The sequence below is a fragment of the Hyperolius riggenbachi genome, chromosome 9 (assembly GCF_040937935.1).
Source record: "Hyperolius riggenbachi isolate aHypRig1 chromosome 9, aHypRig1.pri, whole genome shotgun sequence".
Taxonomy (NCBI): domain Eukaryota; kingdom Metazoa; phylum Chordata; class Amphibia; order Anura; family Hyperoliidae; genus Hyperolius; species Hyperolius riggenbachi.
The window spans coordinates 62371331-62399044 of NC_090654.1; the positions used below are offsets into that span (position 1 = coordinate 62371331).

Here is a 27714-nt window from a genome sequence, read left to right on the forward strand (position 1 = left end):
CTATCACATGACCAACTTAGTTGTTCACGCCCACAAAAAAAGAGACTGGTCCAATGAGTGCGTTTAGCGAAGCTCTGTACGCGATTAGGGCGTGGCCAGGTGTGCAGGAGTGACTGTCATGGCGGCAGGAAAGGTAAGTGTTTAAGAGTAGTAGGATTATTTCTACTGGGGACAGCAGATCCCTGTATTCTACGGTAGCAACACTTGATTCAGAACTACAAATCCCTGTGTACTCCCTTTCCCCAAAGAGTTCCAAGTCCCAGTGTGTTCTTTCATTGTACCCCCCCTAAAGGGTTACAGGTCCCAGAGTGTCCCCTGTGCCTACTTAGCCTCAACACACTACGAGTCCCTGACTGGCCCCTGAACTGCTTTACCCTCAGTGGTTGACAAGTCCCAGATTGCCCCTGTTCCATCTTACCCCCAATGGACTACAAGTCCCAGAGTGCCCCCTGTTCCATCTTACCCCCAAAGGACTACAAGTCCCAGAGTGCCTACTTACCCCCAAAGGACTACAAGTCCCAGAGTGCCCCTGTTCCATCTTACCCCCAATGGACTACAAGTCCCAGAGTGCCTACTTACCCCCAAAGGACTACAAGTCCCAGAGTGCCCCCTGTACCACGACTTTTGCAGTAGCAAGATCAGCCATTTTTCCCAGCACCGGTTTTGCATGTATGCCCTGCAAAGGACTACAAGTGCCAGAGTGTCCCCTTACTTAAATGGGCAACAAGACCCAGAGTGTCCCTTGTACCCATTAATCGTACAATCCACATAGGACTCGACCCTCCATAGATGATTCAACTGATTTTTATTGTATCTATTAGCGGTGATATAGCACACTAAAAGCTATAGTGTGCTATATCACCGCTAATGGATACAATAAAAATCAGTTTAATCATCTATGGAGGGTCGAGTCCTATGTGGATTGTACGATTGATTGGAACTCTTATCAGGGGTTTGATGGACCTCTCACCGCACTGGACTCCCCACAATAATTGAAACTACTCTGTGGCTAGCAGGTACTATTGCACCTTGTACCCATTACCCCAACAGGAAATGGGTCCCAGAATATCCCCTGTATCTCCTTACCTCAATACACTACAAGTCCCAGAGTATCCCCTCTACCTAATTACTCCAATACACTACAAGTCCCAGAGTATGTCAGTTATTTGTGAATGGTGGGTATAATGACCCCTCTACCTGTTCCTGTGCTGTATAATTTCCAGATTATCAGAAACCCCAAAGACATCACCTCTCTTTATCGAAGCCTCAGCCAGTTCCCATCGCTAACCGGTGTCTCTATTGGGCCGGAGGTTACCACCCAATATGGAGGGAAGTACAGCAACATCTACACAGGTGGGTGGCAGCTCTAACTTTTCAGCGGTGTGCTCGTGTCTCAATGCTTACAGCAGCCAGGCAGGTTGTAGGTCGCATAAGTCTGGCCATGCACATGAAAGACAGCTAGCTGGTCATTGGTTTTTGGCATGGTTTTAATCAGCCTGTAGTTGATGCTTAGGACCAGCAGAGGGCCCCCTCATGCCATTTACTGCCTATCCTGGTATATCTGAAATTGTGTATTCTCCTATTTTCACTGTTGTTGTTTTTTTTTTTCCTTTGAGGCATGTGTGGAACACTTAATCATTTCATTGTCAAAGTCTTAGTGATGTCCCTTTATGGAAAGTCACAAAGGTCACGTGTCGCGTTGAGACAATCGGAGATGTGTGACAGGAATACATTATCACAGATGAGAGAGAAGTAGTGTTTCCAGTTTGGTCACCTTTCCCCCACTCGCCTCTTTTTTCTGGTTTCTTCTCAGAGTCTGCTATGAGGAAGCCACCTGTGATGTTTCCTGGTGTGACACTCATGTACAAATTTATTTATTATTTATTGTATTTATAAAGCGCCAACATATTACGCAGCGCTGGACTGAAGGGTGTATTTTATCTGAAGCTCTACATTCAGATATAACGTACATTGGTACGTTCGGGGCTAATCTAGTTTAGGGGACACAGTAGGAAACCTCCAAGGGACATTTTGCTAACATCATTGGGTGAGCGGCACTTACACTATTCGGCCAATCACAATGCTTCATGCTGTAGAGGGCACTGTGATTGGAGAACTGTTCCCTAATGAGTAGTGATGAGCTCACGAGTAGTGAGCTACTTGAATCCATGATTAAAATGAGGCTTAATTGCCTCAGGTGTGCGACTGAGAGAGAGTGGGTTACTTGCCTATAAGTCTGCTGTCTTGTATGCGTTCCAAACGTCTTGCACGTGTCTATTGGACCTTCAAGCCAAAAGGAGGAAGTGCACGTATTGATACTTGCAACGCGTGCAAGACGTTTGGAACGCATACAGGACAGTGGACTTATGGGTAAGTAACCCCCTCTCTCCCAGCCGCACATTTGAGGCAATTAAGCCTCATTTTAATGTTTTAATCACGGATTTGGGTAGCTCACTACTGGTGAGCTTATCACTACTAAAGAGGTTTTCTGCTGGGTCCCCTAAACTAGACCAGTGCTGTACATTCTCCCTCGTAAAGAATGCCTCCCATCATAGCAGCCATGCTCTGCTGTAATATGAGGAGGATAGCCAGAGAACTGAGAGTGTCTTTACAGGGGATAGTACATAAGCATGGCTTTCCTTCTTTTTTTTTTTTTTACTTCTTTGAGTTGATTTGGACATAGCACATTGAAATGGATTTATTTGGCATCAGTTTTTGATGTGTTAAATTAGGGAGTGGTCAATGCGAATCACCGTCACTCCAGAATTATCGCAGCTTCCACAAACTTGTGGTGCATTTGGCAGAACGTGCCAAACGGATTCGTTCTAACAGAGCAATGTGAACTGAACATTTCCATAGGTTAACGTTGGATCTGTTTACATCCGTTAGGATCAGTTCTGGTACGGTCGATGTGAACCGGGTATTAGGATGGTGATCAGTGGCATAACTACAATCCATGGGGGCCCCCCAGTGGAACTTTGATTGGGCCCTCCCCAATCTTCACTCCCCTTCCCCTTGCCTCTCCTTGGTGCCCTTCATGGCCTGAGGCCCATCTCACAAGGACCATAAAACAAGTGTGGTCTACATGATCTTCACTTGCGTAACAAGTGTAGCCACAAAAAACACCTGATCTGAAGTATAGACCCCTTTAGCGGAGAAAGGGAATTTTAGTTATCGGGTGCCCCCCACTGCTCTGGACCCCCTGCCATCACAGTGGCTGCGCCCTTCTAGTTACACCCCTTGATGGTGTGTAGATTATAAACACAAGGCCAAAACACAGAAAAGGAAAGAGAACTATACGTCATCCTCTGATTCATTGCACAGTCATATACTGGTAAATATATGAATTTCCTTGACATAACCGGAGAAACAAGAAAAATTAAACTAGTGTTGTGAAATATCACCAGTCTCCTGGAAGTATAGTATAGGTTTATTTACTGTAGCCCCTCCAATGAGTTCTGGTTCACCATGAGCTTGTTGGTTAGTCTTTACTGTACAGGAGACGTCCACTGAATTACAGCATTGTTTAGCCAAGGAAGGCTTGGACCAGATGGATACACACTTTGGAATGAATTGCTGATTATAATTATTCGCCCTACCTTGACCAGCTATTGGGTCCTGGCATATGAGATAATTATTGGATAATACAATTATGCATAAATCTATAAATATAAATCTATGTAAAAGTCGGCAAATGCAATCCCCAGCTGCACATCCCAATACCATGAAGACTGTGAGAAAGATGACCTGTTATTACTAAGAACAAAATGTATGATACAGAGGAAGTGTGACAAATGGCTTGCAGGCGGCCAGTTTTCACTATCAATTTCTTCTTTATTAGTGTTTACAGTCCAGCTACAGTAATTGAGACTCATTATCCAGATGTTAATTATTTGAGTGCAAATTAGTGCCACTTTGCTTGAAGGGCCTTTCACACTGGTGCAGTGCGCCATTTTACCGCACCATAACGCTAGGGCAATGAAAGTCTATGGGACATATCACATTATTTGCGACACAGCACGGAGGAAATAGCTAATCTAACTCGAGCGCAAACCTACGTTACTGTGCGACCTCTGTGGCGACGTGCGACAGACCGGAAGTCATATAAGTCTATGGTGACGTGGGTGTTATAAAACGACAAGTTTTACCCGTCGTGTATGCACGGAAGCGTATTTTAGCAATACACTTTTGCGTACGTCATTGGTCCGGCCACAGGAAGTGGGCTTCCCTTCCTGCTTGGCCTGCAGCCAGATGGGGACTACCACATATTAACGCGGTAATCCCCAAAGGCTGTTTTTGGCGGTGCAGTGCGGCCCATGGGCCGCACCGCAGCCACAGATATGCACTGTGAAACCGCCCTCAGGGTAAGATCACACTTAAGGCTGTGAGAAAATGGCAGTGTTTTTCTGTGGCGGAATCAGCATTCGTGGCCATCAGCCAGCTGAGAACAGCTGACTTTCGGCAAAGATGATTTGCACGCGTTGTGCGATTAAAAAGCAACAATGTCAGCTTTTTCCCTGCTGCACATTGCTCCCAGTGCACTGCGATTGGCGAGCATTATGTGCGTTTTCGTGTTGCAGAAAATGCCCACGATTTTTGGCAAGTGTGACCCTAGCTTGAATGTTGGCTGAAGTCATTTGTTTACCTGTACTTATAAAATACCCGGGACTCTGCTTCCCTGATTGGAACTGAAGAAGTCGCTCTGTGGTTATGACAAAATGTCTTCTAGATTAGAAACAGGTGTCTTGAAGCAATTCATCATTTTTCTTTGGCTGTGTCTGGATAAATAACCTATATGGTCATAGCTGTATAGCAGCTCTGAACATATATCCCTTCATCTTTCCTCCACAGAATGGGCACAGCGGGATCTGGACCGCAGCGAGCAGGTGAAGTTTTGCCGCCAGTACATCATATTCCATGACAACAATGCAGTGGTGTATGCTGGGGCGTGTGGGAACGGCAGCGAGATTAAAGGAGAGTAAGTAATTCCCCCAGAATGCACTGCCAGTCCGGACTAGTATGTAGTGCATAGGCTGACGCTCTCTTCTCCTCCAGGCTTCTCAGCAGAGAATCCCCATCTGGAGCGCTGAAAGCCGTCCTGCGGCAGACTAAGAACACAAAGGGAGATGACACCCAGTTCCTGGAGGTGAGAAGCCCGGGGAGGAGGATAGAGGAAGTGTTGAATGTAGAAATTGTGTTTGATGTGATTATCCTCATATATTTCCAGGTCTGGGACAAAAATCGCAAGGTGAAGAGCATCAACCTGACAGCACTGGACAAGCACGGCAAGGTCTATGAGGATGGTGAGAAGAATTTAAGTTTATGCTCGAGAATAGAGATCATCTGGACATTCAGCAGAGTATTGTACCATGTTAGCCATCATTAATAGCAAGAAGTTTTGAATCAGGATGGCACCATTTATTGGCTAACTTAAAGGAATGTTGTACGGGGAAGGGGGGGGGGGGGGGGCCCATCGCCAGTTCACTTTTGGAATTTGCTGCTTTAAATCGCAAAACCCCGCGGTCTTGCTCCCGCTGAAGCCACTGGGAGTGAACTGTGCAGACGCAGTACGGTCTATGCCTGCACAGTATGCTTCCAGTGACACCAGCGGGAGCGAGGACGAGGCCGCACAGGCGCAGTGGTTTTGAAACTTTAAAGTCGCAAATTCCGGAAGTGAACCAGCGGCAGGGACCAGAGCATCGGTGACTCATTGAGCGGGCACAGGATGTCTGTGGGGGACCATTAGAATCCCCAGGGAAGTCCAACTGTTATGCCCCCCATACCCCCATGCAAGAGAAGTGCGCTCTCTACCTATTTCTCCGGCAGCCGGAAAGATACGTAGAGAATGCACTTCTCTTGCGTCACACTGGCCACTACTGGCAGAAGTTATGTGACCCGGTGCCAGCAACAGAAAAGGCTGAGGACGGTGGTGCGGAGGGGGTTGGAGAAAGCCCCAGGTATGTATAAAACTTTAGTTTTTTTACTACTCTAGTTTCTTTTAAGGCAAAACTCCCTAACAGTGGCTGCAGCTCTTGAGCGCTTTGAGTCCGATAGGAGAAAAGTGCTATATGAATGTTTGTATTATTTGTTTGTACTACAGTAAGTACTGAGCTACAGAAGATGTTGTCTATATACATTAATAATAATAATGTTGTGTCTAATGGTTAGAAACAAGGTGGTGTCTGTGCATTGTGTTGTAGATTTTTTTACTTTAATACTGTATCCTTGACTGTAAATCTACTGTTAATGTTAGATGCCCCTTTGTTCTCTTGGACAACCAGTAACCCTCACACTTGAGTCTGTTAGGGCCCGTTCTCACTGGGGCGATTGCCGCTAAATGCGGAATCACCAGTGATCAGTAGCGCTTTTTAAAGTGCTAGAGCAATATTGAGTATATGGCAGGTATTTCACTACCGTGATCGCCAGCGATTCGCAGTTAGAGGCAATCGCAAAATGCGCTACATGCAGACAATGGGCCCTTAGCCAGTCATTGCTGTTTGTGTGTATCCTGCGGATCTTTTACTCATAATTGTCATTTCCCCCCTCAGAGCAGTTTGGTTGTCTGTCTTGGTCACACTCAGAATCTCATCTGCTCTACATTGCTGAGAAGAAGAGGCCCAAAGCCAAATCTTTTTTTGAGGCATCTGCTGGAGATCCTGCAGGTGGCGCTGATGAGGAAGAGGATGGAGCTGCTAAAGCTGTGAAGGTGAGGACCATGCAGGATCTGGATAGAAGCAGTGTCTCCTTTGGTTGTCACTGAACGATAAACCACACACAATGAATATTTCAGTGTTTAGCAGATATGTAATCACTCTACGACTAAAGTGATATCTCTGCACACCTGAGGCACTGGTTTTAAAGAACCACCCCATACCTTGCTAGATTTTGCATGTACCGTATATACTCGCATATAAGCTGACCCATGTATAAGCCGAGGTACCCACTTTTACCTCAGAAACCAGGAAAAAGTGATTGACTCGCGTAAAAGCCCCCTCCCTAATAAAGCCCCCTCCACAGTAGCCAGATGTTCCCCCACTACAAGTCAGACCCCCTCCCCATAGCCAGATGTGCCCCAGGATCATACAGCTGTGTGTCAAGACGCCACTAGATGATGTCATAGATAGAGAGACAGTGATTGCCACACAGGAAGAATCCCCGATCATTGCACCGCTGACATGTTGCTTGCATGCCACAAGCCAGGGGACACAGGTAGTCTTGAGAAGCGCACACGGCACACCATGTTGCAGGGGATGGGGGGCACGGACACAGCAGAGCGCAAGCTGGTAAGAACAGGATCACTAGTGCACAATCTTTACACTCCTCTGCCATTAACAAAACTGCTCCACCATCTCTTTTGCTCCACTGACTCGGAAATAAGCCGAGGGAGTAACTTTTCAGCACATTTTTTATGCTGAAAAATTAGGCTTATACGCGAGTATATACAAGAGCAAAAGGAGGGAAACACCTCATGGTGTGCAGGATCAGAGTAAGGAACGAAGCTAGCGAAGTCTTAGCTTTGTTGCCTTTCTGATCAGTGCAACGTATTTTTATTAATAATTATTATTATTATTATTACCCATGTCACATCTGGCCATGCTGTTATTTTATCAGTATTAGCACATCAATTAACTTGTGAGTTGCAGTTCTTGGTGTCAGTAGATTAGTTCTATCTGCTAATTATCTCTTGCAGGGGGATCAGTTTGTGTTGCATGAAGATTGGGGTGAGGGACTGGTGAATAAGAGCGTGCCTGTGCTGTGTGTGCTGGACATTGAGAGCAGCAATATTTCTGTACTAGAAGGAATCCCGGAGGATGTGTCTCCAGGACAGGTAAGGCTCCTCCCCCAACTCCCTCTCTAGTGACATCACACTTCCCCCCTCCCCTCTTAGCACTCCTTTCTCTTCTCTCCCTTCTTCCCTCCAGGCGTTCTGGTCCCCTGATGACACGGGTGTGGTGTTTGTGGGATGGTGGCACTCCCCCTTCAGAGTCGGCCTCAAGTATTGTGCCAATAGGAGGTAATTCTGTGTTCTGCAGGTCAAGATTTGGGGCTTGTTTAGATTCTGATGCTGATCTTTTTGTTCCCAGATCAGCTTTGTTCTTCGTGGATCTGACTGGTGGGAAATGTGGTGAGTGAGTTGTCTAAGTATACCTGCACTCTTATGACCTCAATTGTCCTATAGAAGAGCTCAGTCCTGCCCCCTGTCTAGTAAGGAATAGACACTTATCTTCATGTACCCTCTCTCTCTTTTTTGCAGAGACGCTGTCCTCAGACACCTCTGCTGTCTTCTCGCCACGCCTGAGCCCAGACAAGTGCCGCATTGTGTATCTGACATGTGATGTCTTTGGACCTCATCAGCAGTGCTGCCAACTTCTCATGGTACATACTCTCTTGTTTCCTGTCTTGTGTGCCATCTGCCAGGCATTACAGATGGTGCTTGGTGAGCATAGTAAACTGCTAGGCACTGTAGGTAATGCCAGGAAACTCTATCTACATGTTACTGTACTGAAAGCTGTGACAAGGATGGCTAACAGATCATTAAAGGATAATTGTATTGCCTTAAAGAGGTACTGTAGTGTCATAGAGTAGAAGGCAGTCAATTATTTTGGATACACACTTTTATGGTAATGTTTTTGTTTTCTTCATCAGAAACCCTTCCTATAGCTATATATTGCTGTATATTGAATGTAGCCCAGTCCCTCCCAGCCTAGGCTAATTAGTTATGTGGAATTCTCTCCCCCAGAGCATTCTAGGAAAACGGGTATATTTTCTACTGGCTTTAGAACTATTAGTAAACATTCCACAGAGATAACCCACCAGTAGTAAAGATGTTGCCTCCTGTGATAAACTTCAGAATGTTAAATCAGGGAGAGGAAAGATGTTACAATGGCGAAACACTGAGAAAATTATAAATTAATATTATTAAAAAAATAGTATTATGGTAGAGAACAGAGGCGCCAAAAGGATAAAAACAATATTTAAAAGTTTTAAAATTATTGCTTAGGAGGCAGTGGTGGACTCACCTCCCACAAGCACACACAACAACTGTGTATTCACAAAAGGGACATTTATTGGTATACTCCAAATAAGGTCGCAACGCGTTTCGCAGGTCAAACCCGCTTCATCAGGCAATTACAGGAAGGAGCACACAACTGGGGGTAAGAGGCAACACATTTGTACAAATCCTGAACAGACTGCATATCAATAAACATAAATATTTGTATGATGGAATTCACTGGTGTGATTTAAATTAACGGGAAGAGGTGGCTAATTATCTCTTCCCGTTAATTTAAATCACACCAGTGAATTCCATCATACAAATATTTATGTTTGTGTGCTCCTTCCTGTAATTGCCTGATGAAGCGGGTTTGACCTGCGAAACGCGTTGCGACCTTATTTGGAGTATACCAATAAATGTCCCTTTTGTGAATACACAGTTGTTGTGTGTGCTTGTGGGAGGTGAGTCCACCACTGCCTCCTAAGCAATAATTTTAAAACTTTTAAATATTGTTTTTATCCTTTTGGCGCCTCTGTTCTCTACCATAATACTGATTGTATCCACCTTTGGTGGAGGGGGATACCCCTTCTTGTTTTTCAAGCCTACAGAGAGCGACTTCTTATTCCTGAGTGAGGACAGGCTAATCTCCTCACCTGCCTATACAGTGGTTGCCTGGAGGTAACCCTGGTTTGTGAGTATACAATTCATACTCTTTCTAATTATCCAATTACCTTGACATACTACACCATATCGGGCTCTCGGTTCTTCTCTTCTTCATTATTAAAAAAAACTAGTTTAAAAACGGGCTCTAGGTGGGACACAGGGACAGCTGCTGGACGCAGCAACAGTTAGGGTTTTATTATAGAGGATACTCAGCTTAAAGGGGAACTGAAGAGAGAGGTATATGGAGGCTGCCATGTTTATTTCCCTTTAAGCAATACCAGTTGCCTGGCAACCCTGCTGATCCTCTGCCTCTAATACTATTAGCCATAGCCCCTGAACAAGCATGCAGCAGATCAGGGGTTTTAGACTTTAAAGTCAGATCTGACAAGACTAGCTGCATGCTTGTTTCTGGTGTTATTCAGATACTACTGCAGAGAAATAGACCAGCAGGGCTGCCAGGCAACTGGTATTGATTAAAAGGAAATAAATATGGCAGCCTCCATATACCTCTCTCTTCAGTTCCCCTTTAAAGCAAACCTGAAGCGAAAATAAACTTCTGAGATAATGAATTGGATGTGTAGTACGGTAAGAAATAGTACATTATTAGCAAAGAAAAGAGGCTCATGTTGTTTTCCAGTACAGGAAGTGTTAAACTTCAGATGTTATCTAAATAATAATAGGATACAGTCCTGTTTTCTGAAGCACTTACACAACCAAGAAACAGTGAGAGATGCTTGAGATAAGGTTTTACTGCAGGAAAGCTCAAAGGGTCATTTGCTCTGCTCTTTTTTATAGTTTAAAATACAGAGTGTGGTTTGTAAGCTGCAAATATGACAGAATGATGCAATGTTATGAAGAAAAAAAGCTACATAACTGAAAATAAAATTGACACTTTGCTGCTAATGTTTTATTCATTATCCATACTACACATACAATTGATTATATCATACGTTTTTTTTTTCGCTTTAGGCTTGCTTTAATTATGTTCTTTTATCTACAGTCCCTGCAGTTTTCTGTCCTGCACTATCGTTGTAGAATAGCCATAACTTTCCTCTCCCTTATTAACTTTCTGGCATACTTTGCAGTTAGAGCAGATTCCCATTCAGTTATGCAGAAAGTACTAAGGGTGGTCGAGTATGTCAAGCAGGCATATAAAGTATTAAGAAAGAAAGGCCAGCAGTGGCAGCCGGCTCGTTTCTCATGTCCTGTATACTTCTAGTTAGCCAAAATATAAGGCAAGTCTCCTCATCTCATCCATCTGAAGGGTGCTAAATCTATGGGAAGCTCAATCAGGCATTCTGGCTCATAATCCATCTCATGGCTACTTGATCAGCAGATAGAGACCATTAATTAATGTGTCCATACATTACTTAATTTTCCTGTACAAGACACCCGAGGTGAAAATAAACAAATGAAATAAACAATTGTATCTATCCTCTAAAAATTACTTTTTAAGATATGCCGCAGTTTTTTTTTTAATTGTAAATCTACTTTTTAAGTTTTTACTGTTTTATTGTTTTTGCTCGATGACCCATTCATTGAAGTATGCCAGAGCTAAAATCTATGAATTATCAACTCTATCTATCTCTTTCCTGCTCTCAGAAGCCATTTTCTGGTAGGAAAGCGTTTTATAGTTGTAATTTCTTATCAGTGAGGGTCACACTGTAGTCTGACCCAGACAGGAAGTGCCATTTACATACCTGATGTTTAACTCTTTTAGGCAGAGAAAGGAAAAAAGGAACACAGCATAGTTATTTGTGTGCTAGGCACATGTCTATCTCATCATGTCACATGTCACCTCTGGTATCCTTTAAGATATCTGGTCGAATTGACCAATTTACTCGATCAGACAAGATGGAAAATATCAGTTGATCGTTAAAAAATCTGCTATTTTTCATATAATTTTGATGGACATGGGCTCAATTTTTAGTTATATAGACTATGGAGGCTCAACATTGTTCATCGTTGTTGATTGTTCATTGTTCATGAGAAGCATACACAACATGGAGAAGAGCTTGGATCTCACGATCCAGACACTGGATGGAACCGTTGAAGATGAGGAGGGTGGAGTACAGCCAGACCAAGAAGCAGAGGCAGCCGCTAGTTGGGTCACAGTTAGAAGGGGTAGGGGAAAAAGTGGCAGGGAGGCTAGTCCCGAGTTGTCCCTCACTAATAAGTATGCTTGTTTGCGTAATATTGGGGAGGATGATTCAGGAGTAGCAATGCTGCAGCAGGATGTGCTCCTTAGCAACCAAGGGGCAGACTGCTGTAACGAGAAAGGGAATAGGAGTGCAGCTAAGGCTAGACAGGTACTGGTGGTAGGGGATTCAATTATTAGGCGCACAGATAGGGTAATCTGTCGAAGAAACCGCGAATGCCGTACAGTCTGTTGCCTCCCGGGTGCTCGGGTTCGGCATGTAGCGGAAAGAATTGACAGATTACTGGGTGGGGCTGGGGAAGACCCGGCTGTCATGGTACACATTGGCACCAATGACAAAGTTAGTGGGAGATGGAAGGTCCTCAAAAATGATTTTCAGGTACTTGGAGATAAACTTAAAGCAAGGACCTCTAAGGTGGTGTTTTCTGAAATACTGCCAGTGCCACGTGCTACATCTGAGAGACAGAGGGAGCTTAGGGAGTTAAATAAGTGGCTGAGAAATTGGTGTAGGAAGGAAGGGTTTGGGTTCCTGGAGAACTGGGCAGACTTTGCAGTCGGCTACAGGTTCTACAGCAGGGATGGGCTGCACCTTAATGGGGAGGGTGCAGCTGCATTGGGGGAGAAGATGGCTAAACGGTTGGAGGAGATTTTAAACTAGGATCTGTATGGAGGCGGTAGGATAAAGTCTCAATACATAGACAAGATGAGGTAAAAAGACAGTGGGAACCTATCATTATGGAGGGTGGAGAGGGGGGTGGGGACAGTGTAAAGATTAAGGAGGTTGGTAAAAATTCAAGTAGCCAATTTCATGTAAACAAAATTGGTAAATGTGGTGGTAAAAATATAAAGTGCATGGTAACCAATGCTCGGAGCCTTGCAAATAAAATAGACGAACTAGAGTTCATTCTGAATGACAAAGGCTATGACATTGTGGGAATAACCGAGACATGGATGGATGAAAGCCATGACTGGATAGCTAATTTAAAAGGATACAATGTGTTTAGGAGGGATAGAACAGGGAAAAAAGGTGGAGGGGTTTGTCTCTTTGTTAAGAATTCTCTTACAGCTGTCCTCAACGATGAGATGGAGGAAGATTGCGAAGATGTGGAGTCCGTTTGGGTAAATATTCATGGTGGAAATAAAAGTTGCCAATTGCTTATTGGGGTATGCTACAGGCCACCTCTTATTAATGAAGCTGCAGAACTGAGATTACTACAGCAGATTGAAAAAGCTGCAGGTAAAAATGAGGTCATAATTATGGGCGACTTCAACTTTCCAGACATTGACTGGAGTATTGAGGCTACCCATTCTGGTAAAAGCAGCAGATTTCTGGCAGCACTACAGGACAATTACTTGACTCAAATGGTAACTGAACCAACTAGGGGGAATGCGTTACTGGATCTGATCATTTCTAATAGACCAGATAATGTATCAAATGTGCAGGTTCAAGAACATTTGGGAAATAGTGATCACAACATGATAACGTTTGAGCTGGTGACTGATAGGCCAAGGGGCAGCGGGACCACTAAAACTATGAACTTTAGAAAAGCAAAGTTCACTCAAATTAGGCAGGCACTAAGTTTGGTGAACTGGGATAATGTACTACAAGGGGAAGACACTGAAGGGAAATGGCAAGCTTTTAAACTTATACTCAATCAATACTGTAGTATGTATATCCCATATGGAAACAAAATGTCTAGGAATAAAAAAAGGCCTCTATGGATGAATAGAAAGGTTAAAGATAAAATGAAGAGGAAAAAGAATGCCTATAAGGTCTTAAAACAGGAGGGGACCGAGGCTGCACTAAGCAATTATAAGGAGTGCAATAAAAATTGTAAAAAAGAAATTAGGCAGGCAAAGATTGAAGCTGAAAAACAAATCGCTAAGGATATCAAATCTAACCCAAAAAAGTTTTACAAGTACATTAACTCTAAAAAAAGAAAGGTTGACTGTATAGGACTCCTAAAGGATGAGGATGGGAACTCAATGGTGGATGACCAAGGTAAGGCAGAGTTATTAAATGCTTTCTTTGCTTCTGTCTTTACAAAAGAAACAGCACTGTTGCAAACTACAGAGGCGGAAGAGTCTCAATCTTCTAACTGTAATATTAAATACTTAACGCAGGAAGAAGTGAAGGCAAGACTAAATAAATTAAAAATAGACAAGGCACCTGGCCCGGATGGCATGCATCCTCGGGTCCTAAGGGAATTAAGTTCAGTTATAGATAAACCCCTTTATCTTATCTTTTGTGACTCTCTTGCAACTGGCAGAGTCCCAGTGGATTGGCGTACAGCCCACGTTTTCCCATTATTTAAGAAGGGCAAAAAATCTGATCCAGGAAATTATAGACCTGTAAGTTTAACATCAGTTGTATGCAAACTATTTGAGGGGTTACTAAGAGATACTATACATGACTTCATAGTAGAAAATAATCTTATTTCTCAGCATCAACATGGGTTTACTAAAGACAGGTCCTGTTTGACTAACATGCTCAGCTTTTATGAGGTAGTGAATGCTAATATGGATATTGGGAATGCTGTAGATGTGATATACTTGGACTTTGCAAAGGCCTTCGACACTGTTCCCCACAAAAGTCTGGTGCAAAAGTTGAGGATGCAAGGACTGGGGAAGAGTCTGTGTTCATGGATAGGGAACTGGCTAATGGACAGAAAACAAAGAGTTGTGGTCAATGGATCATACTCAAAATGGGAGACTGTTAGCAGTGGGGTCCCACAGGGGTCTGTTCTGGGTCCAGTGCTCTTCAATTTATTTATTAATGACCTAGTAGATGCAGTAGTGAGCAATGTTGCTATTTTTGCAGATGATACAAAATTGTGCAGAATCATTAACTCTCAGGAAGATAGTGTCATATTGCAACAGGATCTGGATAGGATGGCTATATGGGCACATACATGGCAGATGAAATTCAATGTTGACAAATGTAAGGTCATGCATTTTGGACGTACTAATGGTCTAGCACCATACAAAATAAATGGGATACAGTTGGGGACATCAAACTTGGAGAAGGACTTAGGAGTACTCATTGACAACAAGTTAAATAATCGTACTCAATGCCAAGCAGCTGCAGCTAAAGCTAACAAAATTTTGGGATGCATTAAAAGGGAAATAAAAACTCGAGATGCTAGCATAATATTGCCCCTGTTTAACTCTCTAGTAAGGCCACATCTGGAATATGGAATTCAGTTCTGGGCACCACATTACAAAAAAGATATTGCAGTTTTAGAGCAGGTGCAGAGACGAGCAACAAAATTGATGCGTGGGATGGAAGGTCTCACTTATCGAGAAAGGTTAGATAAACTGGGTTTATTTAGTCTAGAGAAAAGACGCCTTAGAGGGGATCTAATTAACATGTATAAATACATCAGAGGGCAATATAATACCTTGGCGGATGAGCTTTTTGTCCCTAGGCCTTCTCAAAGGACTAGAGGACATGATCTGCGCATGGAGGAAAAACGTTTTAGCCATTTATTTAGGAAAGGGTTCTTTACAGTAAGAGTGATTAAGATGTGGAATGCATTGCCACAGGAAGTCGTTATGGCAAACTCTATACCTGCATTTAAAGGGGGCTTAGATGCTTTCCTTGCGTTGAAAGACATCCATGGCTACAATTACTAGGTAATGCCTAATGATGTTGATCCAGGGATTTTATCTGATTGCCATCTGGAGTCGGGAAGGAATTTTTCCCTTTTGGGGCTAATTGGACCATGCCTTGTAAGGGTTTTTTCGCCTTCCTCTGGATCAACAGGGATATGTGAGGGAGCAGGCTGGTGTTGTACTTTATACTGGTTGAACTCGATGGACGTATGTCTTTTTTCAACCAAAATAACTATGTAACTATGTAATCAGTGAAGGAGAATCACATGAGATCTCGCTTGGAGTGTGGGGGCCTCTAGTTGATCAACCACACTGTAGTAGAACACAAAATAAAGTAGGTCGCTTAATCGCTCAATGGACAATCAAGTAATATATGGCTATCTCACACACAGTAATGTGGGTAGCTTAATAATGGGATGGATCACTGGCAGAGGCATTTGGCTGAAAGCTGCGGACATTGTGGATGAAAGTGTCACGTTGTGCCAAGAATTAATCTGTTCACTCCTTCTTTCCAGTATGACTGGTACACTAAAGCAACCTCCACAGTGGTGGACATTGTGCCTAAATCCAGTGATGGTGAGTGCCGGGTAGCATTGGTTTGGGGCCTCCTTCAGCCTAGTGTGATGTTACTGTGTAATTCTGTCACTGTTTCTGCAGGACACTTTGAAGGTATTTACACGTCACAGCTGGCATCATTCTGCTGGTCAGCAGACAGTCAGAGGGTGATTGTGGACACGCCGCTTCGCAGCCAGCAGGTAACACTGACCGTGCTGCATCTGATCCCAAATTTTCTATATCTATTTACTGTGGTCCCCTCCAACTCTCACTGTAAACTTCTGACCATAGATAGCCATATGAGCCCCGGATTCCCTTTCTCTTTCTGTAGAGTGGAAGCTACAGCAGAAAACTCACCGGCTCCGAATGATGTCATCTCTCCTCTGCAGTGCACCCAGCATCCTCTCCTCGGTAACAGCGGCATCACATGACAAGATATACCGCTGTTATGAAGGAGAGGATGCTGGGTGTGCTGCAGAGGAGAGATGTCATCCGTCGCTAGAACGTTTGAGGTGGTAAGTCTGCTGCTGCTGCTGCAGAGGGACGGAGGGGGAGAAGCAAGGTCACTTCAGGTGGCCAGCGAGCTGCCTCTCTCACGGCCTTATAGTGCTGCACCACTGGTAGTCCATGGCTCTAGGTTCCTACCATGTGACCTGGTTCTTCTCTTCTCCACACAGAGCCTGTATGTTGTGGACACCATGTCAAGAAGTTTGACTCCTCTTCATTCTAAAGGTACAAGAAGTGCACAGTGTGTATATTCTCCATGGCAACAAGCCTCCATATGCTCTTCATGTCTCCTTCATCCAGTTAGTGTACTTAATTTGTGTGGGGGAGAGGAGGGGGGCATTTTATTTCAAAAGTCAGTAGGGAATATTCTAGTCAGGGGATTTCATACTCTGGGTTGGAAATAGGAATTTGGGAGAGCTGAACTGGACACAGTGCTTTCTCCTAAGGATCTACAGATAAGCATAATTGCTCTGTTGTTATGATACCCAGCTGACCTCCAGTAAATCCTGTATTCTGCATAGTGCTTTTGAGCAAGGGTACTGCACATTCTTTTCACCTCTCCACTAAACATTTGTTCACAATCCATTATCAGTAGAATACCCAGTCAGCTCAGGTAACCCAGAACCACTAGGATAGTTTAGGGGACAAAAAGAGACCCAAAAGCCTTCCTATAAAAAAGCAACGCTCAGTGTAATTTGCCTTCTTAAAACAGAAGGTATTTGCGATAGTTCAACTTTAAGGAAATAAATGTGGTTTCCCATGATGCATCACTCCCGAATATGCAAATTATCTCTTTATGCCCTTGAAGTAAAAAGACATAATTTACATATTCAGGAATGATGCATTGGGAAACCACAGTTGCTAACTTACAACTGAGTTATTGCATATGCTTTATCTTTCATCAAGGCAAATTAACACCAACCAATCATCACTGTGACTTAAGGCCTCGATTCATAAAAGTGTGTTCGGTGAAGTAAATCCGTGCAGGAAAACTCAGCGCTCGGTATTTTAGACTTCTGGGTGGGCATTCATAAAATGTTGCCAGTTGCGATAGCAGAGCGGAGATTTCCCGCTGTAGGCTGGCGGAAACACAGAAGCTGGCAGAGTCCCTCCGTGCACTGCTCTCTCTGCTGCAGCTTGGGAGGTCTGTTCCATTCACTGCAATGTATTCCGCACGCTTTCGCCACATCCGAGGTAGCGGTAATCCCCGTCCGCATACCGCTTGCTCTAATTTTTATGAATTGAAATTTTGTTACATTTGTTACGGTAATCACCGCACAAGGCGGTGATTTATCGCTCTGCTCAGGAATGTCGGCTTTTCATGCAGAAACAGCCTTTATGAATACAGATTTTGCTATGTGGTCGGTAAAGTCAACTGGTTTCAGCATTTCCGCATGCGGGAATGCTTTATAAATCGAGGCCTAAGTATGGTGTGTACTGTGGGAGCATTTCTCTGCTCTCTAAACATGACCCTTGAAAGAGAGAGAGGGTGTGTGTACTGTAGGCTTCTTGTGCACAAAGCTTTGTTTTGCAAATGTTTCTAGGGCTGTGTATTGCCCCCGTGTAACAGACCTCTTAACAGTGTAGCACAGGGGTGCCCACACTTTTTCGGCTCGCGAGCTACTTTAAAATTTGCCAAGTCCAGATCTACCAACATTTACAGTATAGGTAGGCTGCGGAAACGCTTCGTCGGGCAAAGGGGCAGCGTGCAGGGATGCGTTGTAAAGAAATAAATGAACAGCGCTACTTAAAAACAGATGAATGCTTACCTGCAAAAAAGTGCAGACCCCACTCATGGGATACAAATACACAATAAGCACACATACAACCTGTCTACCACTTGGAGGATGTTAGTTTCCAATAACAGCTTGCATGCAATTTGTTAGGTACTCGTCCCTCCCACTGTCGAAGAAGTCTTTCCTCCATGGGAGGGGACCTAACACTAACTAAATCCTACCTATGCATATGCATAGCCTGGGCGCGCTACCAGTAAAATTAAGAATTGTTTTAAATCAAACATAGGAAAGAAATGAACAGCGCTACTTAAAAACAGATGCGTTGTGCACGGTGCCGCCCCCAGCCATGACGTCGTGGGCTCTCTTCAGCTGCCGTGCCTCTCTCCTCCCCTGCTTACTGATTGGCCAGCGGCCGCAAAATTTTATGTGACACGGCCATATGGCCGCGATCTACCAAATAGGCGGTCGCGATCTACTTATTGGGCACCCCGGGTGTAGCAGATTTTACACTGGAATGAAAGCATGATGATGAAGAATGGGGTATTGTGTGGGCTATAAGAGTTGATGAAAGAATGAAAGGGTGATGGCCGGTGTACATTTGGGATGGTTGGATATGATGGACTGTAGATGGTGGGCGATGATGGACATGGTGAAGGTTTGGGATGGTGACCCAGTTCCAAGCTGCTTACAATTTTACATGCAAGCCAGAATGTATTTACAGTTCATTACCCATTTCTGATGGGCAGGGTAGTTTGGAGTTATGGTAGGACAAGGGCATAGATTAGCTTAATGGACAAGGTGTAGACTGGAAGCATGGGAGACGGACGTGTAGGTTGGGGTAATTGGATTGGTGGATGCTGTACATTCATCCCATACGCAAAATAATTTATCATGTGATACCTACTTCTCCCGGCAGAGTCCTCCCCTGGCAGCTGGAAGCTGATGGCGATTGACCGTGACCTCCTTGTTGTCACTTTCTCTTCCCCGAACTGTCCTCCAACTGTGGTAAGTTGTTTTTATATGGTTGCCCCTCTTCTTGCTCTATAGGCTCCTCCCTATCTCACAGAGCCCCCCCCCCCCCCTCTCTGTACAGAAAGTTGGATTCCTGCCATCAGCTGGGAAGGAGGAAGAGATCCGCTGGGTATCACTAGAAGAGGAGAACCCTATAGCAGAGATCAGCTGGAGCTACAAGACCCACAAACCTCCTAAAGAACAGGAGAATGCCCAGTTCCGTGAGTCATAGAAACCTGCAACGTCTGAGCGCTTTACAGATGCTGTGTCCTTGTTTTCTCTGATACTTCATGGTCTATGCACAGATCTTCCTATAAATGGCCACCAGATAAATGGTACTGCAGGAAATGTTTGGGAGCTGCCATAAAATTTACTGTAGACTAGACTTTCTGTGAAGTATAGAGATATTTATCCAGATTCTTTTCATACATCCAATAAAAAGTGTGTGTGTTTCAATCACACCTATGTGGCTTCCTCTCCAAGATGTCATTACAGAGAATGTGACCTTCACAACTACACTGCAGTCATTGAAAAGGAGGAGTTGTCTCTTAACAAAGAGGAAGCCTCATGGAAGCGACGGCTGAATTAGCTACAGTGTAACCCTATCGGCAAATGCAGATGGCCTCCAAACGAGTACGTATATTTACGCCGCCAGTAGGCTGGGCACAGGGTGAGCTGAATGACGGCTCACCCTGCTGCCACTCAAATCCCCGGCGGCATGAAATACTATTCCCCCTCCAAGTTTTCGCAACTCGGATATGTTATTCTGGGTCCGGCAATCGTCAGAGCCTCAAATTACTTTTATGCGCCACACACAGTTTAACATTACTTGTTACCTAGTTTCGGTGCTGAGCGTCATGCGCTGAAACCACTTGCTTCGCTCCATACAGGTCTTTTGAACAGAAAGGGAGTGGCCCAGGAGGAAAATGCCTCCCTGCCCCCTGGGACAGTCCTTCCCTTGTTCCAGAAAACACTATTGTGAATAGGTTGTATAGAGGGATGTCAACAGCTCCTTCATACAGTCCAATAGTCCAGTATCTGCACACCAGAGTTCTTTTTTTGTTGTTTTGCCTTTACCGTCATTCTTCATATATTCTGCTATTGATCCTATGTTGGTTTTGTTATGTGCTGGCTGTGTATCTCCGTGATGTAATCATACTTTACAGAGAAGTTTTGCTTTTCAGCTGGTTTGGATTTTGAGTCGATCTTCCTCAGGCCCCAGAGTGCCACTCTGGAGGAGAAAGTTCCACTGGTGGTGTTCCCTCACGGTGGGTTGCTGGTTGTGTCTTATGTGTTATTTGGAGTCTGTCTGAGGGACTTCTTGGTCACTCTCAGTTTTTCCTCCCAGGTGGACCACACTCCATCTTCGTTAGCGAGTGGATGTTGTTCCCGGCAGTCTTGTGTAAGATGGGCTTCGCTGTGCTATTAGGTGAGTTTGAAGCTCTTTGCTCTATTGAAACTTACACCTTGATTTGACATCTGAATACAGATCCGTGCTTCCAAAATTTCCACAAGCTTTTCTCTGCTTGCAGTGAATTATCGGGGGTCACTTGGATTTGGACAAGACAGTGTCCAGAGTCTAACTGGGAGAGTCGGGGATCAGGATGTGAAAGACGTTCAGGTAAATCCACTTGACCCTTCACATCCCTCCACTTCTCTGCTGTTTTATAAAATAGGAACCATTCGGTGGAGATGTGCATCAAGGTAGGTAGCTACAGGGTATCTGATTTATGGGTTGTGTTCAGATAGACCACATTGTGTGTATAATTGGGTTATGGATCAGGTGCAACAATCAAAAGTACTATGGTGTGGGCTTGGGCTACTGACTAATAGGCTTGTTTTTTGTGACTGACTGCTTTGAATATTTAGCAATAAGATAAACAGAGGATAAAAGGGACTAAATGAGCTTAAAAAGGCACTCAGCTTTGATGTTACTAGCAGATGCTTTTTTACTCCTATCTGTATTGCCTGAGGAAGCAGGTTTAACCTGCGAAACGTGTTGCACTTTATTTTGGAGTACCCAATAACTTGTTTGACTGAAAATCTACAGTCGTGTGTTCTGCTTGGAGGAGGTAAGTCCACCACTGCCTCCTCTATTACCAAATTTGTTTTTAAGCTCATTTAGTCCCTTTTATCCTTTTGGCACCTCTGTTTATCTTATTGCTACATTGAGTCCACCCTAGGTGGAGGGTTGTGCCCACTTCCTTCTTCTACTACAGAGAGCGACTTCTTAATCCTGAGTGGGGTCAGGACAATCTCCCCACCTGCCTAGACAGTGGTTGCCTAATGGTAACACTGGTTTGTGAGTATTACATTTTGAAATACTCTATAAATCTTCCATTACCAGTACATACTACACTATATTGGGCTCTTGGTGTTCTCTTCTTCTCATGCTTTAAATATTTATTCGCCATTGTCGTTCCGGTATGACGTTCCACATATTTTAAAGCAAACCTTTGAGTACTTTTTGTAGTGAATCATTGTGTGAGTAACTTCTTGCTCACTTGATTATTTCACTTCTGCTATTTTAGAGAGGCAGACTTGTACTTGGAATAATATTTTCAGTAAAAAGTTTTTTTTTTTTTTGTTTTTTTTGTTTTTTTTTTTGTCCCTTTTTTCCTTCTCTACAAAATCAGAATCGGCTTATTTGCCAAGTACGACAAGTGCTAAACCGGGAAATTGTAGTAAATGCTGCATTGGCCACAGTGCAATGTGGATGACGTACATTGACTGACGGACATGGATTCAATGAGGCAAGAGTGACCAGAAAAGCACTAGATGTGGGAGATTAGGGATTTTTTGCTGAGGGAGGCCCTTGAGTTCAGGAGAAGGATGCTTGGGGGAAGAAGGTGTTCCTCTGCCTGGAGATTTTAGTGGGGATGGTTCTGTAGCGGCAACCTGATGGGAGGAGGTTGAAGTAATTGGCTGCGGGGTGGGAGGGGTCATTAATTATCTTGTTGGCCCTGGACCACAGTCTTGATGTGTGGAGGCAGGTGTTGTCTCAGTGATCCTCTACACAGCGTTCATGATACTTTTGAAGCTTGTATCTGTCGCTAGCGGTTGCGCCTGCATACCATTGGTGGAGAAGCAGAGGATAGACTCAATAGTGGCAGAATAAAAGCTTGTCAGCAGCTCCCCAGGGCATACCAAATTTTTTCAGTTGTCGTAGGAGGCCATCTTCTGGGTCTTGGTGGTGGTGTCCAAACACCCCCCCCCCCCCACACACACACACACACCCATTTAAGATCATTCGTTATGGTCTAAAAATCGAATGCTTGGTACCCTGGTAACTTCAGTGACTTCAATGAAGACTAGGTTGAATGAAGATGGTTCCTTCTAAAGTCCATTATTAATTCAGTTTTTGCAGCATTTAGAACGAGCTTGTTGTGCTTGCACCATTTGCAGTTCTCTGTCTTGTGGCGTTGTGAGTTCTCTATTTCTGTCTGAGGCCAAGGATAGTGGTGTCATTAATTGAAAGAGTTGACAAGAGTTTAGTGGTTCTGATTCCACATGATATAACATTAGTGTTCCGTAACTCCTAAGTCCCACTGTAGTGCCTTATCCGTCTCAAACTTTCAACAATTAAGTCCAAAACAGCCAAAAACCGATGTCTACAAGCTGAATTGTATAACTGTAAACAACTTAGTAGGCTATATGTGTGCTATAAACCAGCAGTTCTTTTTCCCCTTTTTGGTGGACATAAAGGGATGATATACATATTCATACCAGGGGTGGAACAATAGCCCTGAAGTCATGGGGAGGGCTGAGGGAGCCTTCTCCTGGGGCACAGAATAGCGTGAAAAAGGAGCTTCATACTGTACCTCTTTCGGGCAGCGTGGCAGGTCCTCTTCACTTCCTCTTGCAGCATGCAGCCTATCATCTAGCAGGCTGGACTGGCTGCACATTAGATTCTCTGAAGAGGAGGTGAAGAGGACCTGTCCCACCACCGAAACAATTTACAGTATTAAGTTCCGCTTTCATGCTACTCTGCAAGGGGGGGGGGGAATGACATGAGCTGCACACGTGTGTGTGTGTGTGTGTGTGTGTGTGTGTGTGTGTGTGTGTGTGTGTGTCTTGTGTGTCTTATTTGTGACAGGAGGCACTGCACACACGGGAGGGGAGGGGACATTGGCAAACTGCTGAATTTTGTGGGGGGCCTGGGATAGTTAAGTTATGCACCTGATACATTATTGTCTTGAAGTGATGCATTGTGGTAGTAACTTCTTAGTCATCCAAAGCTGAATATTTGCAAATACATTCTGGTTCAGAAAGGAAACATTTTTCTTGAAGCCCAACTAAATCAAAAACACAAGTGATTAAGTTCCAAAAGCACAAATGCTGTTTATTGTAAATAAGTCCCATATTGGCACTGTAATTTCTAATTTAAAACCTTTCTTTATAGCTGTGCTTGACTTATGTCCAGCACTTTTATTCTATTCGCTGTTTATATTCATCTTGTCAGCTTGATTTTGTCTTTTTCAATTCTATGTTTAGGTGGGCTTTTACATATCCGTCTCTTAGTGCTGTTGCTTCATATCTGTTTCCTGTTCTGCCACCAGATGGCAGTGTAACTCCTCACTTCTCTACACAAACAGACAGCAGTGCTGCAGGTTCTGCAGGAAGAACCAATAGATCCACAGAAGGTTGTACTATGTGGCGGGTCACATGGAGGATTCCTCTCCAGCCATCTGATTGGACAATACCCCGATTTCTACAAAGCCTGCATCATGCGCAATCCTGTGATAAACATCCCGGCAATGGTTGGGTCCACAGATATCCCAGACTGGTGAGATAAATTCTTATTTGCCTTTTATTCTATTCAACCAGAAACCCCCTGATACTCAAAAGAATTGCATGCATGTCTAGCACTCATATCACAACTGCCACACTAAGCCACCACCTACAACTGCATTGCCAACCGTTGGCTGCCGCCCACAACTGCACTGCCAGCCAACACAAGTCTATGCCCCCACTGCACTGCCAACACTTAGCTGCTGCCCACAGCTGCACTGCCAACACAAGCCCATAACTGTGCCACCCACACTAACCTGCAGGCCTCAGGTGCCTCTGTATGCATGGACGCACCTACAGATCCAAGCTGCCACATTAGGCTGTAATCATTGCCGCCTGATGCAAATGTTTCACCTTGCCTCATGAGACAACCGGCTCTGAGTCTAGTGACAAGTGTTCTATACCTTGTTTTCTGCTGTACGATGCTGGTCTGTATAATTGGGCATTTCTGTTCTGTGCACCGATCTCACCCATATCTCGTCTCTTCCCTACAGGTGTCACGTGGAGTCTGGCTTCAAATACTCTTATCAATCTGTTCCAGATGCTGTTCGGTGGTCGGAAATGTTAAATAAATCCCCCATTGTACATATTTCGAAGGTATTTTTACAGCAGGAGTTATTGCATAGGTTTAAAGTGAACCAGAGACGAAGCACCCTTGTGTATTTTACCATAGAAATCAGTGGGAACATTAGAGAAAACATTTACCATGCTCTCTGTTCCATCCTCACTGCTAAAAGTGTCTGTTATCTAGCTGAGATAAGAATCCCGGACTGAGCATTGATTCTGGCTTTGCTATAATGACTCAGCTATAATGATTCCTGAGCAAAGCCAGCAGGGGGCAGGCTTGGACTTGAAGACAGCAAAGAACACAGTCTCAGCTATAATTATTCTGTAGCAAAGCCAGACCGACTGCTTAGTCGGGATTCTTATCTTAGAGGTGATAACAGGCAAATTAAACAGAGAACAATGTAACAAAGAGCAGATTAGGTGTTTACTGTCATGTTCCCACTGATTTATAAGGTAAAATACATGAGGTTGCTTCATCTCTGGTTCTCTTTAAATATCTGACAGAGGTACCCCCTATGGCTTCATCATGGGAAATGGAGAAGAATATTCACTTTTACATATAGGGTTTTAGCACATTTTTTATTTATGTAGTAACAGGATACCGTCAGTCTCATGTTCTTGTACTCTGATATATTTGTTGATGGCAGATTGCACACTGACATCCTCCTATACGGCTGCATTTGTTCCAGGCCTGTTAAGTGAATGTTGCACAACTTCAAATGAAGAAAACTAGGCGGACCTTCCCGAGGAAGGTGCTTAAGGACTGCATCGTGTTGTGTGCTCTGTCCATGACCACAGCTTAATTGCAAGCAAACCCTTGTTTTTATTATTTTATGTTGTGTAACAATATATCCAGGGGAGGTGCCCTGGTAGGACCAAAAATGTAAGAAGAGGTGGCTCACCGCTGGCTGCAAAGATGCATATATTTCAGAAAAGAAGCTGGCCTGGCACCGGCACATCCCAGGACATAGTATACCTGGGCAGCTGCTTCCTTGGAGGTTTTGTATTTGAGGTACCCTGGTCGGAGTCTTTGCACTGGCTAACTGACTCCAGGGGATGACTGCACCTTGGGCATCGTCTGTTATACTGTGTGTATGAAGGCTTTGCTGAAGATAAAGGTTGCCTCATTGCATTTGCTTCCTGTGGGAGTCTCTAAACATAGGGTCTGTCAAATATACCGTTTGTACGTATATACACTGATCACTCAAAACCCGGAAAGCATTTGTATAATGTTGCTTGGTTCCCCCTTGTGCTACTAAACCAGCTCCAACCCATAGAGGTATGGTCTCTACAAGGCTTCTGAACTGTGTATTATTGCACAAAAATGATGTTAGCTGCAGACCTGAGGCTAAGCCACATAAGGTAAGCTCTGAGGGCTGTCCATGCTGGATCCACATATCTCAGCACTGTCTGTTCCTCCTCTCATTACATACAGAGGTCTGTGGGTACAGCATGAATGTATCTCATTGCTTACCTTGCATTGCTTTGCCTCAGGCCAGTTGTGCTTTAAAGAGGAACTTCACCAGAAGATATTTAGTAGGGGAAAAACAGTAAATGAACACATTGTAAAGTGAGAAGTTAAATAGTAGAAGATGTATCAAGACATGTTTGCTACTAGCCGTGTAATTCCCTCATGTTTAATCCACTGTGAGCCTGCAGGTCATCACCTTTACCTCTGCTAGACATGAGAAAAAAGGACAGCAGACACTGTACTTATTTATAAACACACCCACTATGTATAGGCTATAGGATATACACACTCGCTCTCTCACACACCTTGCCTAGTTGGCAACAGCCATTATTTCCCACAATGCAACGATGTGCACAGACAGGAAACTGTCTAAGCCATTGCCCTGACATCACACTGTGGGAGGGGTTTCACCTCAATATCGGCCACACAGACGTCCCTGATGATCTATGAGAAATGTATCTTTTTGAGAAAAGGCAAAGCTTTGTGGTGGGAAAGGGTGCATCGGCTACTGATTGGGATGATGATCAATCCTGGGTTAAAGTTCCTCTGTAAGGTGGGAGATGGGGATGCCATGGTTTGGATTAGTCTTATCAGCAAATTCCATTGATGAACAATGTTATTGACTTTGTCCATCCGTGGTTTCAATGTTGGTGCTGATCAGTGGTAGCTCCAGCTTCTCTGTGGGGTAAGAATGTGTTGTGTTCATTTTTCCTTTTTTATCTCTTGAAATGTGGTATAACCTTGTTCTATATGCTGACCTTTTACTTGTCTCTCTCATGTTATATATGCTTGAAGGATATTGTTTGAGAGAGATCCGTTTACATGCAGCAGGGTGTTTTAGCATTCCATTGTATCCGGTGGATGTGTATAATTGTAGAATTCTAGAAAAAGATGTGATCCTGTCAGTGGAGGGCTTGGAATGCTTGAATTGATAAATGCTTCCAGAAATGGTCATAAGGTGGTCACTTTGTGTGTTTGGCAGGTGAAGACCCCGGTGCTGTTGATGTTGGGGGAGGAGGACAGACGGGTACCGAACACTCAGGGTCTTGAGTATTACAAAGCACTTAGAGCTCATGGAGTGACGGCACGGTCAGTGTTCATCTTCTGTTTATTGTTTATTTATCACTCTTCATCTATAGACTGATCTTTACCTGTTCCCATCTTTCCTCAGGTTACTGTGGTATCCCGGCAACAACCACTCTCTAGCCAAGGTGGATGCTGAGTCTGACGGCTTTATGAATATTGCACTGTGGATCCTGAAACATCTGAACCCTTAATTTTCAAGCACAAAGGGGGGCAGCTCCAGCCAAAATGGATAATTCATTGCCAGCTCCAAACAATAATTCTCTGTTATTTTAAAGATACCCGAAGTGACGTGACATGATGAGATAGACGTGTATGTACAGTTCCTAGCACACACATAACTATGCTGTGTTACTTTTTTTCTTTCTCTGCCTGAAAGAGTTAAATATCAGGTATGCAAGTGGCTGACTCAGTCAGGAAGTGACTACAGTGTGATCCTCACTGATAAGAAATTCCAACTATAAAACACTTTCCTAGCAGAAAATGGCTTCTGAGAGCAAGAAAGAGGTAAAAGCCACTTACATACCTGATATTTAACTCTTTCAGGCATAGAAAGAAAAAC

The 27714-nt window shown here is 44.0% G+C and overlaps 1 protein-coding gene across 1 annotated transcript; it reads left to right on the forward strand.

The window, feature by feature from the left end:
- The first annotated feature begins 29 nt into the window (after window positions 1-29).
- Window positions 30-27714, forward strand: APEH (acylaminoacyl-peptide hydrolase). Its single transcript, XM_068252913.1, has 22 exons — window positions 30-133; window positions 1224-1353; window positions 4852-4978; window positions 5056-5146; window positions 5228-5303; window positions 6549-6706; window positions 7691-7828; window positions 7923-8014; window positions 8085-8125; window positions 8255-8376; window positions 15947-16007; window positions 16089-16186; window positions 16664-16718; window positions 19146-19234; window positions 19323-19461; window positions 20425-20508; window positions 20589-20669; window positions 20773-20861; window positions 23836-24026; window positions 24526-24628; window positions 27052-27158; window positions 27241-27714. Exons 1-22 carry the CDS (start codon window positions 119-121, stop codon window positions 27344-27346), a joined length of 2193 nt encoding a protein of 730 aa, XP_068109014.1. The 5' UTR covers window positions 30-118; the 3' UTR covers window positions 27347-27714.

What these genes read in the sequence shown, in the direction of transcription:
- APEH (XM_068252913.1), top strand. An exon ending in GGCAGCGAGATTAAAGGAGA is followed by an intron (nt 4,979 to 5,055) that starts GTAAGTAATTCC and finishes CTTCTCCTCCAG; the next exon opens with GCTTCTCAGCAGAGAATCCC. An exon ending in GGGCTTCGCTGTGCTATTAG is followed by an intron (nt 20,670 to 20,772) that starts GTGAGTTTGAAG and finishes CTCTGCTTGCAG; the next exon opens with TGAATTATCGGGGGTCACTT.